The sequence below is a fragment of the Crocuta crocuta genome, unplaced genomic scaffold, assembly GCF_008692635.1.
Source record: "Crocuta crocuta isolate KB4526 unplaced genomic scaffold, BGI_CrCroc_1.0 scaffold1156, whole genome shotgun sequence".
In the NCBI taxonomy this organism is placed as follows: domain Eukaryota; kingdom Metazoa; phylum Chordata; class Mammalia; order Carnivora; family Hyaenidae; genus Crocuta; species Crocuta crocuta.
The window spans coordinates 137,721-156,054 of NW_027528862.1; the positions used below are offsets into that span (position 1 = coordinate 137,721).

Consider the following 18,334-nt stretch of genomic DNA (forward strand, 5'->3'; position numbering starts at 1 on the left):
ACCGTGAGATCATGACCTAAGCGAAAGTCGGACGCTTAACCGACTAAGCCACCCAGGCGCCCCCATACTGAAATTTTAAAGGTATCTTAATTCATCAGAAAGTGAGCCAGATTTCAGTATTTTCAAGACTATAGCTGGAGACCACCCACGAGCAGGGCAGATACACAGAAAGCTTACTGCCCACTACCGGCCTCTCTCTGCATACATCAGAGACTACAGTAGCTCCCAAGTAATTATTACTCTTGGCAGGTAGAATATTTTCTTTTTGATATTAAATAAGAAGACATATATCTATCTATCTTCATNAATATAATTATAATAAAAAGTTCTATATAGCACTTACTCTTACCTGGTACTATTCTTTGTTTTTAAGTTTACTTATTTCTTTTGAGAGAGAAAGAGTATGTGCATGCAAGCGGTGGAGGGGCAGAGAGAGAGAGGGAGAGAGAGAGAATCCCAAGCAGGCTCAGCATTGTCAGCACAGAGCCTGACCGGGGCTCAATCCCACCGTGAGATCATGACTTGAGCTGAAATCAAGAGTCGGACACTTAACCGCTTAACCGACTGAGCTACCCGGACACCCCCTCCTGGTACTATTCTAAGCAGTGTGCAAACACGAACTTACTTAATCTTTAGAATAAGCCTATGTGGTAGGGGCTATGTTTATCTCTGTTACTTACAGATGAGAAAATCAAAGCAGAGAAAGAAAGTATTTAAGTAGTGGAGGTGAGCTTTGAACCCAGACACGCTGGCCTTGAGTTTATACTTAACCATGACATTTTCAAATTGCAAAATCAAAACTGAGCCCCACCGACATAAATCATTGTTGAATTCTGTTTACTCTATCCTTATTAATTATAATAGAACAAATCAGATTTATATTTCATGCTACATTTTTCCATATTACTTGCACATATCTTTGATTCTTCATTGAACCTAGTAGAAAGAAAACCATAAGCTGTAACATTGGCACCCAGGATATCAGACACTGGATGGAGAAATGATCCATTAAAGAGGGATCCAGGAAGAAGACATATTTCATTATCCTTTTAAACAAAATTCTTGCTTCGGATATAAAATATTAACATGTCCCATGTTTATTGGGATTTTAAGGCATTAATCTCATGAGTAGCATGTATTAATAAAGAGATTGATGCAGTGAGAAGAAAGATCGCGCACTGCCACGAAAAGGCACACCCGTATAAGAGCTGTAAAAAGGCAGGCCTATGCAGAAGGGTGAGTGTGGGGTTGGAGAGCTTGAGAGCCAACTTCTGACTTTCCTGAATGATCTCTGTCTGCCTCCCAACACACTGAGGGCGGGCTGGGCTGTGAGTGAGCACGGACAGGCGGTGGGCACTCTGCAGTCGAACTGCCTCTGGGTCCCAACTCTGTCACTTACCTGCTCTCTGACCTAAGCAACTTTCGTAACCTGTCCAAGCCTGGGGAATTTCATGAGAGAACGCACGAGAGCAGCACTGAAGCACATAGGGCCTCAAGAAAACACGTAGCTTTGTTTTTTGCTTATTTTTTTTTTCCCTTCTAAGAGCCAGCCTCTGGCAAGGAAACTTTGAATCTTGTTCTTTTTTTTATTTTTAAAAATGTTTTTATCTCATTTTTGAGAGAGAGACAGAGAGAGCTCAAGCAGGGGTGAGTCAGAGGAAGAGGGAGAGACTCTCAAGCAGCACCNAAGTTGGACACTTAAACGACTGAGCTACCCAGGTGCCCCAAGATGTCAATGCTTTTAAGAACAAGATTCAGGGGCACCATCTCTCTCTTTCTCAAAAATAAACATTTTTAAAAAATTAAAAACAAAACAGGGGCACCTGGGTGGCTCAGTCAGTTAAGCATCTGACTTCAGCTCAGGTCATGATCTCACAGTTCAAGGGTTCTGGGTTTGAGCCCCGCGTCGGGTACTGTGCTGACAGCTCAGACCCTGGAGCCTGCTTCAGATTCTGTGTGTCTCTCTCTCTGCCTCTCCTCTGTTCACGCTCTCTCTGTCTCTCANTTCTGTTTGAGATTCAGGATTCCACTGTGTTCAGTGTCCATGCCTGCAAGGCCTGCCTACCAGACCCTACCACTGCCTCATTAAGCTTCCTCAAACAATTCTTAAAACTAAGTCATTCATTGAATCAAAATCCTTCCATGGCTCCACATTCCCTTCAGGAAGAAGGATTCAGATTCCGAAGTCTGCCACACTCGGGTTCCAAAATGGAGTCCAAATGTCTGGCTAGGCGGGAGCCTTGAGAAGCCCCCAGCTGGCCATGCTGGGTACTTCTTTCGAACGTGTGCTCGGATTGTCTCCCTGCATGGAAGGTTGTGCCATCTGCTCTCTGCCTGTCCTAACCCTCCCCGCTGCTCACTTCTACAACCATCTCTCTAGTGTCTTCTTCAAGGACCAGTGCCCATTCATCAGCTTTTCCCCTGGACTCCCGCGACCTCAGACAGTCTGTTCCTCTGAGTTTGGCACTTCGCATATGTCAACAATTCGGTTAGCCATTTAATCCAATGTTTATTGAGAGCCTCTTCCATGCTGAGTCCCGTGCTGGGTGCCGTAGCTACAATCGAGGTAGACGTAATGCCTCCGTCTAAATTGTAACCTCTTGGGGCACCTGGGTGGCTTAGTCGGTTAAGCGTCCGACTTTCGCTTAGGTCATGATCTCGCGGTTCGTGGGTTCGAGCCCCGCATCGGGCTCTGTGCTGACTGCCAGCTCAGAGCCTGGAGCCTGTTTCAGTCTGTGACTCCCTCTCTCTCTGACCCTCCCCTGCTCACATTGTCTCTCTCTCTCTCTCCTAGAAATAAATAAAACATTTTAAAAAAATTGTAACCTCTTGAGGGCGAGGGTCATCTCTGTGTGTCTCCCTCACTGTCTAGCACAGTGGTGGAAATGCTGAAAGTCATCAATAAATACCTGGTGAATGAGTAACTGAGTTCAAAGACTGATTGTGGCATTGATCATGAGAGCGGTTACCCAATATGGGCTTTCGCCCTCTCGTTCTCAACTTGCTGGGTGTGCCTGGAGAAACAGATGACCTCTCTGCGTTTCAGTCCCCATTTAACAAAGTAGGAGGCAACAGATCTTGGCTAAAGGGCCTCCTTCTGCTCTTCCGTAGGGGCCTGGAACCATCCGCCAACTCCTGGTGGACAGACAACGGTAACGGGCAAGCTTGTGCACCTCTCTCTCACTGCACGTATTCTGTGTACGACTCTCAGCTGCCCTACCCCCAGCCCCTCTGGCAAACCGAGTTCCTGAGGGGTAAGATTATGCTTTCCCCATACCTGTTCTTCTTGAACAGTCCCTGGCACATAGTAGGGGCATGATACAACTTTGTTGAAGGGCGGAGTGAATGAAAGTAAGCTGTCTTCTTCCATCTTATTGCCTGCGGAAGCAGTTCACCAACCCCCATCTCCCATTTCCTTCCACTTCCCTTTAGGTTACGCGCCGAGAACCAGTGATATTGACTTGACCTCTCCAAAGCTGAGTGAGGTGCTCTGAAAGGCAGCCGCTGAAGAGCTGTGTCCTAGAGAAAAGCCACCTTCCTGCACAAGGCTAAATGGAGTCATCTATGTTTGGTATTAAAACCTCACTGCCTTGACGTCAAAGAAGGTCTGTGGGTTTGAGGGGACAGTAGAAGCTCTGTTTCCATAGCACTGTACAAACGACTGCCTGATGTTTTTGTTCCCACTTTTTTTCCCTTGGCCTCCTTTCCAGGAAATGGACTGGAGGAGCTGGCAATTGATTAAAAATAGGTTTCGTGTGAGGAAAACAAATACGCGCTCTGCAAAATTAAAGCCCCGCATCTCCGCGAGTGCTTGCTGCTGGCTATATTTAGGCCCGGAGTTCAGGTCTCTTTGGCGCTGGCTGGAAAAAGTCAAGGAAAACCTTTTCCCTCTATTGTAGGATCATTACCTCTTAAGTCTCACGGCCCTGGTTTATGACCCTAGTAGGACTGTTTCCTGATGGAAAGTTCAGTGGAGTTTTTTCCTAGTGGCTTTGCCCTTGGAAACTCAGCACCACAGACGGGGCCTTGACTGATGCCTGGGCCAGTGTCCGGGCACCAGGTAGGTGAAAACCATTTCCAGGCTTAAGGACAATGTCCCTGTGACACCTCTCAGTTGCCTAGTTCAATATTTTATCTTCCTGGTGAAAAGGGCATTCTTCTTTTTGGTACTTTCCAACAAATGTCACTCCTGTCTTATTAGGTCTTTATTCATGCCCTGTCCTGTGCCACGGCCCGGGGACATAGCTAAGATGAAGTCATGTCCCTGCTTCTAGAGAGCTCAGAGTTTAGCACCACTCCTCATAAAGTTCCTTGAGAGCCTTGAAGACAATACTGGCATAACTTGCTTTAAGAAAGTAAGAAAGTCAGGGGCACCTGGGTGGCTCAGTCAGTTAAGCATCCAACTTCAGCTCAGGTCATGATCTCACAGTGTGTGGGTTCAAGCCCCACATCCAGCCCTGTGCTGACAGGTCAGAGCCTGGAGACTGCTTCAGATTCTGTGTCTCCCTCTTTCTCTCCTCCTTTCCTGTTTGTGTTCTCTCTGTCTACCGAAAATAAATAAACATTAAGAAATTTTTTTTAAAAAGGTAAGAAAGTCAAGGGCACCTGGGTGGCTCAGTCTGTTAAGCGTCCAACTGGCTCAGGTCACGATCTACTCAGTTTGTGAGTTCAAGCCCCACGTCTGGCCCACTGCTGTCAGCCCAGAACCCACTTCAGATCCATTGTCCCCCCCTCTTCTCTCTGCCCCTTCCCTGCTCAAGCTCTCTCTCTGTCTCAAAAATAAAATAAACATTTTCTTTAAAAAGTAAGAAAGTCAGTTATTATGAAGTTCAGATTGACAAGAAGATAAATTGGGCTTGAGTCTCCACTTTTGGGGAAAAAAAAGTCACCTAAGGACCCAACTAAATGGAATTTGAAGTAGGATTTAGTTTATTTAAACCTTTTCCAGAAGCACACCTAACTGCAGAGAGAAAGGCTCTGTCTGCAAGGAATCACTTCACAGCCCCTGCCAGGGGGCCTCTGCTCCTCTGCATCCTGGGCCCCCAGGTGCTGGACAGCTCCCAGCCCCACCCCTCCACCCCCCAGGAGGCCAGGAAGTGGGAAAAGAAGAGGAGCGGGCCAGAGGAGGGGGAGAGCAGGAGGGAGAGGGGGCATCAGGGGAGGCCAAAGGAAAGATAGCAAAATAACCCCAATTCCCCTAGGACCTATTTTACATTCCTTTGATCATTTTTGGAAGGATGAGCTCAGGAAGTATAATTATAGCCATCACCACTGCTGAGGAGGGAAGTCCTTTACAAGTGTTAGTTATTATTACAACATGAATAATTGAACCTCCCAGATAATCCCTAAACCTCATTTGAGTCTTTAAGTTTCTCTTCCTCCGCCGCCAAACCTTTGAACAAAATGAGGCTGCTGCAAGCGAAGAAGGGAAAAGGCTGGTGCCAGTCTCCCCACCTCTCCGCCCTGCCTCCAGTTGGTCAGGCCTTAATCCTCAAACCAGAGACACAGGCCCTACAGCACCAAGAGTAGGGGGTGGGGCTTGGGAGGGGGCTGCATCCATCTGCCAACTCCTTCCTTCCCTCTCTGTCTCCAGGCCCTCGGCACCCTTGCTATGCCATTCAGTGGCTTTCAAGGTCAAGTCCAAATTGCTTACAGGGTCAAGTCTAAAGTCACTGATCTGGCCTCTTATAGATCAGCCTCACCACCTACCCCCTGTAGACCTCTTCCCACCTCACAACTGCTGGGAATACCCTCCTCACCTCTACCCCCTTTTGGTTTGCTTCCCAACTCCCTCCTTACCCTATAAATTTCAGCTCCCATGTCACCTCCTCCTTGACGCTGTCCCCCAGCAACTCTGACTTTCAGTCATTTGGGTCACCAGGGTCCCCAGTATATCCACTGGTCCCCACTGTACCTATCACACTCTGTTGCATGTTGTCAGTTGTTCTCATGTCTGTCTTCTCTACACATCTGTGAGCTCCTTGGCAATAGACTACATTCCTACCACCTAAACATGCTTTTTAAAAATTTTTAACGTGTATTTATTTATTTATTTTTGAGTGGGGGAAGGGATCTGAATCAGGCTTCAGGCTCTGAGCTGTCAGCACAGGGCACGATACGGGGCTTGAACTCATGAACTGTGAGATCATGACTTGAGCTGATGTCAGATGCTCAACCGACTGAGCCACCCAGGCACCTCTACATATGTGTTGAGAAAAAGAGAAAGTGACGTTTTTGCAATAGAGGGCAGAGAGCCGAGTGGCTGAAATAAGATTAGCACTGAGCCTGCTTCTGCCTCAGGGCCCTTGCACTTGATGTTCTTGCTGTTTGAAAACACACTTTCCCCAGGTATCAACTTGGGTTGCTCTCTCACTTTGTTCGGGTCTCTGCACAAATATCACATCCCCAAAGAGACCTTCCCTGGCTCCTCTGTCTCACACAGCACATACACTCCACCTTGTCACTACCTGTCTACCTCTCCTGCTTCATTTTTTTCTCAGAACTCTGATCAACACCTGGCATATTGTATATTGATTGTTGACTGTCTTCCCTAATAAAATACAAGCTTCATAAGGGCAAGGACTTTTATTTTGTTTGCTGCTGAATCAGCAGTGTCTAGAACAGGCCCAGGCCCAGAGAAAGAGCTCAATAACTATTTGTTGAATGCTGTTGAACTTGGACTTAGACAGACTGGGTTTGAACTCTACCTCTACCGTTTTCAAGTTCTGGGTGACCTTGGGCGAGGTGTCTGCCTCCTCTGAACCTCACTCTCAACATCTGTAAAATAGAGAGAATAACCCTACACACATCACAGGTAAGAACAAAATGAGATCAAGTATTCCAAAGTACTTAGCGCAATGCCTTGGCACGGAGAAGGCAGGTAATGCTTATTAGCTGAAATCTGTTGACAGACCAACATCTTCCATTTCTCTGACCCTTACTGTGTGCCCTTGTGCCACCCCCTGCCTGCCCCAGCCCCTCTAGTGCCCACTGTGGTCAAACCATCATGCCTGTGCCCGGGCGCGCGGCACTTACTTGCCACAGTTGTAGAGATCACAGCAGAAGCAGGTGTTGCCCCGGATGCGAGGCGTGCAGAATCCACGGCTGAGGTGAGGGCAGTTCACCTGGGGGCACACAACAGTGAGGAGATGGGCTGGCACTGGGTGGGAGGCAGGACCCTCTGGGACCGGCACTATGAGTTAGTGACTGATGGAGACGGTAAGGATGGCTGTGAAATGAACACACCAACGCAGGAGAGGGAGGGGGCTGGGCACGGGGCTGGCCGGCCTGTGCCTGACTTGAGCCACGGCGTAGCTGGGGTCCATCCAGCCTCAGCCACAGCCCTTAGTGCCCTATCCCTGAAGGGCGGAGATGCAGAGGAGGATGGATGGAAGGACAGACAGAAGGACAAATGGCAGCAGGAAATGAAGGTAGGTGGGGAAGGGGAGTCAGGGGACGAGGGGAGGGGGATCCGATGCGGAGGAAGACAGAAAGGCTGTCACATGCACTCTGAAGTACAATAGTACCTCTCTAGCTGCCTGGGTAAGGTTCCTCATAACCCTCGCGGAAGGAGAATTTTTGGTTGAGGAACTTATGACCTTATATAGGAAAAATAGGGTTAGGGGGACCAGGGTTACAAGTGAACCTATGGAAATCATTAATATTTTTACAGTCACCAAGTTAACACAAGAAAGTGATTGCCACAAAATCAGAACAGCAATGACATCTCACCCATCTCAAGTTCACAAAAACACGTAAAAGATCAATTTCCATTTACCGTCTTCTGTTTGGAAGAAATCTTCCAGACTCTCGTCCCCTTATGGATGCAAGGAAGTGCTTTGTGAATGTGTTTCACTGTGTTATAGAGACTGTTTGTAGTACACGGGCGCTTTTTCTATATTGGGTCCTCCAGCCAAATGCTCACTGCCTTTCTGAGAAGCTGTTGGCACGTGCAGGTTTCTACTCCTCCCTTTGAACCCATGGATAGTTAGAAAAACGGTAAAGCTGGGATTGTAGGGAGAGTAGGGGGAGAAGTGAAAGGCAGAGCCATAATAGAAATGCCTGCCCTGATGCGTTGGGAGGAGGGCCATCGAAGGACGTTGGGAGGTAGTTTCATATCGAAGGGATCTCTGGGCTGGGGGACGATGACTGTGCCCACACACAAGCAGGCAGTGGGTCGGGTTAATTTCTCAAAATGGCCCGGAGCCATGCTTCACCTCGCTGCCCACTGCCTTTAGCTGCGCGAGGTGGTGTGGACCACGAGGAGATCCGTGTGGGGCAAGTGAGACAAGCTGTCGTGCCTTAGCAGACTGGCCTTGTGGGGTGTCCTGAGAGGGGCCGGGCCCACAGTCCAGGCCTTCTCAGAGCCTTAGAGTGGACCAGGTTTCTCAAATACCTTCATCTGGCTTCCTGACTACCCCCTGCGTGTGAGACCCAGACCCTGCCTCCCTGGTCCAGGCCCAGTGCTTTGGTGGGGCTCCCGCTCTTCTTCCAGCTGGGCACCGCGTCCAGGCAACTGGACCACCATCCACGGAGCTGGGGAAGGGGCCTGCCCTGTGGCCTCTGTACTCATCAGTCCCTCTTGGGATCAAAGCCACACACGGAGAGGCCGCCTGCTGGGGTCAGAGGGGCAGCCTGCGGCCACAGAGCAAAGTAAATCTGATCAGGCCTCATGAGGCTCCAACCTATGACTGTGACCTCATTAGAGTTGTGCTCTGACCCACTGAGCAAATCAACTACAGACACCTAACAGCAAGCCGTAGGCCTGTGAAAAGGAGTAAAAGGAAGGGGGTTGCAGGCAGAACGGAAGACTTTTCCAAAAAGTAAGGCATGCACTCTCATTCTGGCTCACCTCCTCAGCTTCCTTCTGGGATGTCTTGGGGACGTAGTGGCACCGGTTAGCATAGAGCGGTTTCAGATCCTGGAAAGGGAAGCACCAAACCAAAGGAGTGTCGGTTTTGGAAAATAAAGCAGCAAGTGCTCTGATGGGTAGTAAAAGATTTGAAAACACACACACACACACACACACACACACACACACACACACACATGAGCAGACCGTGGATTGTGTTAATTTCTGAAAGTTGCCCATCTATGGAGCCTGAGAATCTGAGGATTAGAATAAGATGTTCTAATAACTGCTTTCTGTTGGGCCACTTGGTTCATGAGAAATTCAGAAATTGACTAAGAAATGGGTTTCTTGAAATATCCTCTCTGGTTTTCTTGTATTTCAGGTCTTTGTCTTCTTCCAAAGAGTCCCCTGGGAACAAGATTCAAAATGCTTGTGACACCATACTCCCAAAAGGAGGGAGCCCAACTCCAACAATGATGTCTCATTATCACCTGAGGACAGGACTTCAAGTGGCTGACATGTGCTCCCTGGTGTCATTGCCACAGCTTTCGCAGAAGGAAGAGTTCAGGAAGCAAGCCCTAGGGGGCTGAGCAGCTATTGAGACTGCTGTAGATTTTTTTTTAAGTTTATTGATTTATTTTGAGAGAGACAGAGAAAACATGAGTGGGGGAGGGACAGAGAGGGACGGAGAGAGAGAATCCCAAGCAGGGCTGTGCACTGTCATCACAGAGCCCGAAGCAGGGATCGAACTCACAAAACCAAGAGATCATGACCTGAGGTGAAACCAAGAGTCGAACCTTTAACCGACTGAGCCCCCAGAGTGCCCTGAAACTGCTGTAGAGTTTAACTCAACTGCACTATGAGCCGTTTTCACTCAACTACACAGATTAGATAAAGACAGTGAACTCCAAATATACTGCTAAAGCCCAGAAAACTAACATGGGGCTCAAGCGCAGCTAGCTTGCCCTCCTGGCTGGGCCAGCTTCCTGCTGAGGGAACTCCCAGGCATGGGGGCCAGGGTAGAGCAGACAGACACAATCCAGGGCTGCCTGGAAACTTGCAGGCAGGGGATGCCGTCAACTTCTGGGGTGACACTAACCATCTCCTGAGTGGTGGTGGAGCTCCGGCCAAAAGCAGGTTAGGATGGGACAAGAAGTTCATGTAAACTGACCTGGGCAGGGGTTAGCCAAAGCACCTTTCCTCCTGCCCCCACTTTTCTTGCCATTTTCAATAACCCCGGGGGCTGCTTTCCCCACGGATGATTTGACATCTCCTGTTCCTGACACCCCAGTGCCTCCTGCCTCCCAGCCCCATCCAGGACCTGAGACTTTCCATCAGCTGCTTCTACAGGAACCTCCCATTGGTTCACTGTTCTTTTTTTTTTTAATATTTTTATTTATTTCTAGGAGAGAGAGAGAGACAGCGTGAGCAGGGGAGGGTCAGAGAGAGAGGGAGTCACAGACTCTGAAACAGGCTCCAGGCTCTGAGCTGGCAGTCAGCACAGAGCCCGACGCGGGGCTCGAACCCACGAACCGCGAGATCATGACCTAAGCGAAAGTCGGAAGCTTAACCGACTAAGCCACCCAGGCGCCCCTGGTTCACTGTTCTGAAAGTACATTGCCCTGTTGCCTGAGGCTGGAGTCAGGGGGGGAAGGAATGAAGGTTCTCATGTTCATACACAGCAGGTTTATTTTCCACGTTTGCAGAATAGCAGAGGCCATGACGATCTTGTGGAAAGGGAGGCTTGATATGCTGGTCACAGCCCTCCCGACCTCCTGGTTCTGCAAAAAGCATTCAGCCAACTGCCCCAAATGAAGACGGACGTGTGTGATGGTTGTCCCTTCGCTGCCTCTAGCTGCCATTCTGCATTGAGACTCCGGAGAAGGAATAAGCCCTGGCAACTGGGAAGTAGGAAAGAGTCACTCTGTGAGAGCTTGCCAACCTTTTTAATCTGAAGGGCTACCCAACATGGATGGACCTTGAGGGTGTTATGCTGAGCAAAATAAGTCAGGCAGAGAAGGACAAATATCATATGTTTGCACGTATAGGAGGATTAGGAGGAACTTGACGGAGGAACAAGGGGGAGAAGAAGGGCGGAAATGGTGGGGGAAAGGGAGAGAGGCAAACCATGAGAGACTCTTGAATGCTGACAAAAACTGAGGACTGATGGATGTTGGGGGGATGGGCATGGAGGAGGACACTTGTGGGGATGAGCACTGGGTGTTATGTGGAAACTAATTTGACAATAAACTATTTGTAAAAATAAATAAATAAATAAACATTTAAAAAAAATCTGAAGGGCTACCAACTCTGGAGTGAAGAGATGGAAATGGACATTGATTTGTGTGGAAGGCCTATTCGCACCCATTATTACTTCCTGTCACACTCAGGCTGAGCCCAAGAGGTAGGTTACTATTACATCCACTTGGAAGAGGAGGAAACTGTGGTACAAGAAGGCAAAGTGACCTTCCCAGCTGGCTAATGGCCATGTTGGGGGAGGGGGAAGGAAAGAAATAGGAGACAAGAGAGTGAAGGAAGAAGGCACATTTAGAAGGGTGTGTAAGCAGGTAGGTCTTGAGAGGAAGCTCACACACCCCCAAGTCAAAGGGTAGGGCGGGATAGTGCTGAGAGACATCAACAGGAAAGGCTGGCTTTAGGGGCGTCCGGCTGGTCAGCTGGAAGAGCACGCAACTCTTGATCTCGGGCTTGTGAGCTCGAGCCCCACGTTGGGTGTAGAGACTACTTAAAAATAACATCTTTTTAAAAATACATTGTTTATAAAAAGAAAAGCCTGGCTTTAGCCCACCCACATGGTGCTAGGGACCAAAAGGGCCTTTCATTAAACTGGCCAACGGATACTGCCATATATTAAGCCTACTTCCTCAAAACTCTCTGGGTGTCAGTGAGGACGGGCGGATGTCTGAGGACAGGTGCGGTGTAAGCAGGAAGGTTTTCTAAAAGATTCACCCAGCCTTAACCCGAATGCACAAATCAAACGCTTTGCTGCAGGCAACTAATTGTAGGAAGTACTGGGGGGCCTGGAGTCAGTGACAGGGCTATTAGAGGAGACTTCCATTAAGTGTAACTTAGATTTTTCCCCGTTGCCTTTGACAGAGGCCAGTGATCAAAAACATTCAAGAGCGTCAAGGAAACGCAAATCAAAACCGCACTGAGATACCACTTTATTCCCACTAGGATGGCTAAGGGTACACTAGAATTAAAAAGTCAGATAATAAGAGTTCACAAGATGCAGAGAAATTGGAGCTCTCCTACACACACTTCTGGTGGGAATGTCAAATGGTGTGGCTCTTTTGGGAAACTGTCCAGTAGGTCCTCAAAAGGGTAAACACGGTTACCGTATAGCCGGGAAATTCTCTCCTAGCTATATACCCCAAGGAAAATGAAAACATATGGCCACATGGCACCTGACTGTTTAGGACAGCATTATTAATAAAAGCTACCAGTTGGAAACAACCCAAATGCCCATCAGCCGGTGAATGGACAAACAGCATGTGGTATATCCATATGATGGAATATTATTAGGCCATGAAAAGATATGAAGCAATGATACATGCTATGACATGGGTGAACCCTGGGGATAGCATACCAAGTGAAAGAAGTCAGGTCGCAAAAGGCCATGGTATTCTATGATTCCATTAATATGAAAGGTTAATTAGTATAAGGTAATCTATAAAGATAAAAACAAGTAGACTAGTGGTTGCCTAGGGCTGAGGGGACTGGAAGTATAGGGAGGTGAGAGCCAAGTGCATGGGGCTTCTGTTGGGAGATGATGATGAAAATCTTCTAAAATTGATGTGGTGGTGGTTTGCACGTAACTAAAAACCACTGGATTGTACACTTTAAGTGGGTGACTTATATGGGATGTGAACTACATCTCAATAAAGCTGTTTAAAAAAACACAACACATTAGGAGTGGGAGGAGGAGGGAAGAAGAGGGAGCCATTTTAGCTCGTGATGCCATCAAAATCTACTGCAGGCTTCTTGGCCACTAGGCCTCTGTTACCATGGAGACTGCTGCAGAGTGAATACTGCTTGTCAACTGGGGATAATAATGCCTGCCCTACATAGCCCACAGGATTGCTGTGGGTCTCCAATGAGATAATAGATGTGAAGGCACACTGAAAAGCTAAATGCACTACACAGAAACAAGGCATTCTTGTTATCAAGATGGCTCCTGTTGAATGCCAAATAGCACGCATGCCATGATGGTCTGCAGCCATGCTACAGCCACACAACTGACACTTACTCAGAGGGTCATATGCAAAAATGGTAAGGATTGCTAGGTTAGGGTGGTAGGCTTGTGGATGTTCCAAGTTCCCTGTGTATCACTGGCCTCTTTAAGAAGAAAAAGATGAATAAGATGGCTGCTCATAACTAAAATCAGGAGGGATGGGTCTGATATAGGGGCAGACATTTAAATTCTTGCCTCTGGAAGAAAAGTGGGCAAAGAGCCTCTCTTTCTCACCCCTTACTCTGCCCTCTGCCCAGAAATCCTCTCCTGAGACACCAATTCGGAGACTGCTTGTGGGGAAGCACCAATCACATGAGTCTCTCCAATCTTGGCAAGTGAGGGACTGACTCTTACGCCTGGGAAGAGGGTCCAAGAGCAAGTTGGAATTGAAATAATAATGTCACAGATCATCCTTCCCCAGATCCAGCCATACCCACAAGGCCCCCGCAGGATGACCTGCACTATTAGCCAGTGACTGAAATGGAATAAAATATCACTGATCCACAGAAGAGTCTGGTAAAGCAATTTTGCTCCAATTCAGTTGTTTTGGAAAGCAAAACAGTTCCAACTAGTTCACGAGGTGCTTTCCTTCTCCATGCTGATTCAGGAGGAATGAAAGGAGTACTTGTGTTTGTTGTAGGGGCCCAGTAAGTTGCTGTGGCTCGCTTTTGATTTGGGTTTGTGGGCCAGATCAGGGATANATTTTACTGAACCCTGACAGTCCTATGGGTCACAGGCTCTGTGCCTATTGTGCCTACTGGAGAAGTCGGCCTTAGCAGAATAGTCTGGAAACAGTACGGAATGGAAAGTGCTGAAAGAGGGTGAAGGACTCCTGTAGAGAGCCACACAGGAATGCCCTGAATCCCAGGCTTCCTCAAACAAGAGTACAGGTTTGGGTTTCAGAAACAAAGTGGCCTTTCTCAAGGCGTAGCTTCTCCAGAGGAGGATGGATTTGGCACCCGGGCTCCAGGAATGGACTCTGAGTGGAGGCTTCTAACTCTGGGGCCTTCTCTGGAACCCAATAACATCACTAAATGCCAACCACGGTTGTAGGGACAGCAAAGTTCAGGTGACTGAGAAAAGGTGACTCTGTCCTCATGGTCTGTTCTTGTGGCTGCTGAAGGCTCCAAGGCTCTCAAGTCCCTGGCCTCCCTGCTCCTCCCTGTGTCCTCGCTGCCACTGTCACCTCCCAGCCATTTCCCTGGCCCCAAAGCCCTTCCCTCTGCCTTTCCAAATCTCAGCCACATGTCAAAGGCTTAGCTCCCACCACCACCAGGAAGCCTTCCCTGGCTGCCAGAGTGAAGGATAAACTGCTCTGGTACTTAGAGTTTATATACCCCCAGCTCCACCCCTGTTCTCTAGATGACTGTGTGTCCCGTGCTGTCCTCAACTGTCAGCAACTGAGCCAGGGATCTTGTTTTCTCCCGCTTCTATACCCCTCACAGCACTGAACACATATCCTGCACACTCATTAAAGCCTTTTGCTGTGTCGCACGTTGTCTTGCACCCAGCACTTGTAAGTACTCACGATGTGTCTGGCAGCAAAGACTCCGTCGACAATGGCACAACAGAAGGCGGCGATCACCCCAAAGCTGATAAAGACGATGGAAGCCACCAGCTGCGAGGGTGAGGGGGGAACAAAAGTGCATGTTAGCCTTCCACTCTTACTGCTTCTGCAGACTAGATGGTCCCCAAGAGAATGCCAACGCAGCCAACACAGAACTCTGGCCACCCACCCCACGAGGGTGCTCTTCAACCATGCAGGATGAGTGGGAGCCAGGGGAGGCAGGGAACGGGCCACTGAAGCACTTTTACCATGTTCAGGGCAAGCTAAGAAACTCATTCAGTGAGTCTGTGAGCACCAAATGAAGAGGGTGACATCCAGCCAACTGTCCGAGGAGGAATGTGTGTGGCTCTTCCACACTCAGACTCAGAAAGATGCTGGACCTTTGACATCATGTGGTCCAACCCCTATTTTATTTACTGGGGGATTGGAGGCTCAAAGAGGGGAAGTGGTGTGCCCAGGGTCACCATCTGGTCTACAGAGAAGCCTGGTGCCCACCAACTCCTAGTCCAGTGTTCTTCTCAACCCCTCACAGTGGGCACTGATGAAGACAGGGATGATCCTGAGGCCCCACACAACCCTACATGGCCTTCTGCATCACTGAGGAAAGAACAATCAACTTACTAAGATTTAAATACCAAAGACATCTGACAAGGGTTGAAGTCTCTGGAACCGATCAACTCTGTGTAATATATACACAATTTTTTTAATGTATTATTTTTTATGAAATTTTTAATGTTTATTTATTTTTGAGAGAGGGAGACACAGAGTGTGAGTGGGGGGGGGGCAGAGAGACAGGGAGCCACAGAATCTGAAGCAGGCTCCAGGCTCTGAGCTGTCACTACAGAGCCCGATGCAGGGCTTGAACTCATGAACCTGGAGATCATGACTTGGGCCAGAGTTGGACGCTGAACCAACTGAGCCACCTAGGCACCTTAACAAAATTTTTAAGTAAGAAAAGGGTTTGCTTGAATCAGACAGCCCTATACTCATCATGTTATGTGATGAGTATGTATGTATATGTATATGAGTATATATGTTTATGAGTGTATATATATACGTATGTTATGTTATATGATCATGTTAAGTGACAACTTTTCCTAATAATCTGTCTTCTACTACAAGGGTGATACTACAACCCAACGTGGGGGGAGGTACTTACAGGGTGCCCATGTTGACCCTCAAGACTAGAGAGAATCAGTGTTTTGGTTCCTTGAGGTGTTTGGGGGTAAAGAGGGAGAAATAGCACAGCAGTGAACTGCTCTCCTGGGTAAAATCAAATCAAAGTCAAGGCCACCCTAAGGTTCTCCCTCCCCAACAGGCCAGGAGGAAATACTCGTCTCCTTCAGGAATTGTTCAGAAGCCTCTCCCCATAAGTCTCACTTCACAGCGCTACAGAGAATTGGTAAATAATGGATGAACGATGTCATGAGACCAGCATTATTAGCTATGCTATGATCAGCTTTACAATTAAAACTCCCCCGTTATTTTGAATAATGTAAGCACCAAGTACAAACATAACTGGCAGGGGAGGCGGGAAGTCTAGGTGAAATGGAAGAAGAGGACTATGAGCTCTCCCTTGAGGGTGATTCATCTGAGGACATACAGTTAGAGTTCTCTGTCCTGGGAGCTATGACGTTATCTGATTAAACTTGCTGTTAAATAGACCCTATTATCAAAGTCTAGATGCCACAGAGGCTTGTACTGGGGGAGCCTAATCAGTCCACCATCTGACCACTCACGAGGCATCTTGATTTACAAGCCAATCAAACTGCAAGATGCTTGCAATTCAGTCCATGCCAGGAAACCCAACAGCTTGCCCCTTGTGGCCCTCATTAGGACACAGAACTTTCTAGTTTTACCTCCTGCTACATGGTCCTTCTTCCTTTGAACCTTATAACACACTTAGCTTTGAACTATGGTTTGTGGGAATACTTTAGGTTGGCTTCGTAATTTTGTCTTCTGTGTGTCCCCAATGTGGTTTGTCCTCTTGATCTAAGTCTCCTAGACTGTAATACCCTAAAAGCCAGGCACCCTCTGCAAAAACCTCCCCCAAAGGTTATGCATCTGAGAGGGAGGAGGGAAGCAAAGGGCAAGATTCAGAATATACTATCCTTCTGACTTAAGGAGACCAACTAGGGCACCAAGGGAGCGTCGGGCAAGATGAGAACAAGTCCCATACCACAGGGTCACTTTAGAACGAGTTCCCTGGAGGCTGAGGAGAGAAGGCAAAGGAGCAGGTACTTTTGTGGCCCAATCTGGGCAACCTTAAGAAGTGTGTTCCTTAAGTCATAAATATATTGAGCTTTGTCAAAGAGTGTGATTCTGTAGCAGTGAAAACTTACCATCTGCCGTTTGTTCTCGACAAGGTTTGATCCGATGATTCCAAGGAATGATCCAAAGCCGAGCTGCAAAGCAACATGGCAAAGAAAGGATGTGGGAATGTGGCCAGCCTGGCCACATGATGAGTGCAGCTCCTGGATATGGTGCAGGACAACGGGAAAGAACTGGGGCATAGATGCTGAAGCCACATGCAGTTGTTACACAGATACGAAGTGTTCAATAAAAGCTTTTCTCCTGCTATTTGCAAAATTTTTCCTCGTAGAAATAAATCAGACCGAAAAGCTATGAGTAAAGGTCAACCAGAGCTTTTCAGAGCCTGCCTATTTCAATGCCAATATCCATTACCTAGCGCGTGACTGGTGAGTCAGTAAGAGACATATAATGGTGAAAAGCACGCGTTATATTTTGATCTGAATCCTTTTTTATTTTTTTGAAAAGAGACCTTCTACTCTGATACATGGATTACAAAATGAAGATTTGAAATAGCAATTTTTGATGCATCTGGCACACTAATCAAACCCAGGAAGTACTTTAGAAATCAGCAAGCACCTTAACCTAGACTTTAAAAAAAAAAAAACAAACCCTGCTCTTTGAAAGCTTNGCCCACTGCAATTTATGTTAGCACTTATTCACCTCCTCTTCCATCTCTGCTTCATTTATGGACAGAAAGCATTCATTAGAGGGCAAACTGAAATGGCAGCGTAAAACCCTGGGAAACAATTTCCCTGTCTAGGATGATGGCTCAGTGTAGCAGGTCCCACTTTCCTATCATTTCTGCCATTAGTGGACTGAGGTGGCCAGTCTCAGCTGCACACGATCACTAACCAAAGGCTGTTGATGGGGATAAAAACGGAAGTAAAGAGTGGTGAGCATGGACCAATAAATCTTAACACAAGCTCAGAGATGTAGTTATGTATCTCTTAACCTCACTAATGGTCCAGGTTTCCATCTGCAGCCTTATGTTGGCTAACAGGGGCATCTACTTCAGTCTGAGGCCCCCAAGCCTTACACCTGAGCTGGGAAATCTAATGGACCCAAGGGCCAGGCAGGATGTGGTGGGGCAGCCTGGGGGGCTGGATAGCTGTCTCAGAAACCCAAGGATGAAAGGAAAGGATGGGAAGGAATGAATACAAATGTCCAAGGACTAGTTCCGCAGGGCCACTCAGCCAGCAGCCCCTGTTGTGAAATAAAAGCCAAAGTGCATTAAGAGTATATCCTTTGCTATCCAAGACTGTACTGAGAACATCCTCACTCAACAGGTAAGCTATGCCCATCTCCCACCTGCTTGCTTGCTTGCTTTATTTATTTATTTATTTAAGAAGGA

The 18,334-nt window shown here is 47.7% G+C and overlaps 1 protein-coding gene across 1 annotated transcript in view; it reads right to left on the bottom strand.

The window, feature by feature from the left end:
• Window positions 1–18,334, bottom strand: part of TMEM255A (transmembrane protein 255A) — a 52,852-nt gene that overhangs the window by 23,874 nt on the left and 10,644 nt on the right. The window contains 5 exon segments of the mRNA XM_077756273.1: window positions 7,036–7,124; window positions 7,527–7,598; window positions 8,852–8,920; window positions 14,632–14,721; window positions 17,013–17,075. Of these exon segments, the coding sequence (XP_077612399.1) occupies window positions 7,036–7,124; window positions 7,527–7,598; window positions 8,852–8,920; window positions 14,632–14,721; window positions 17,013–17,075 (383 nt within the window).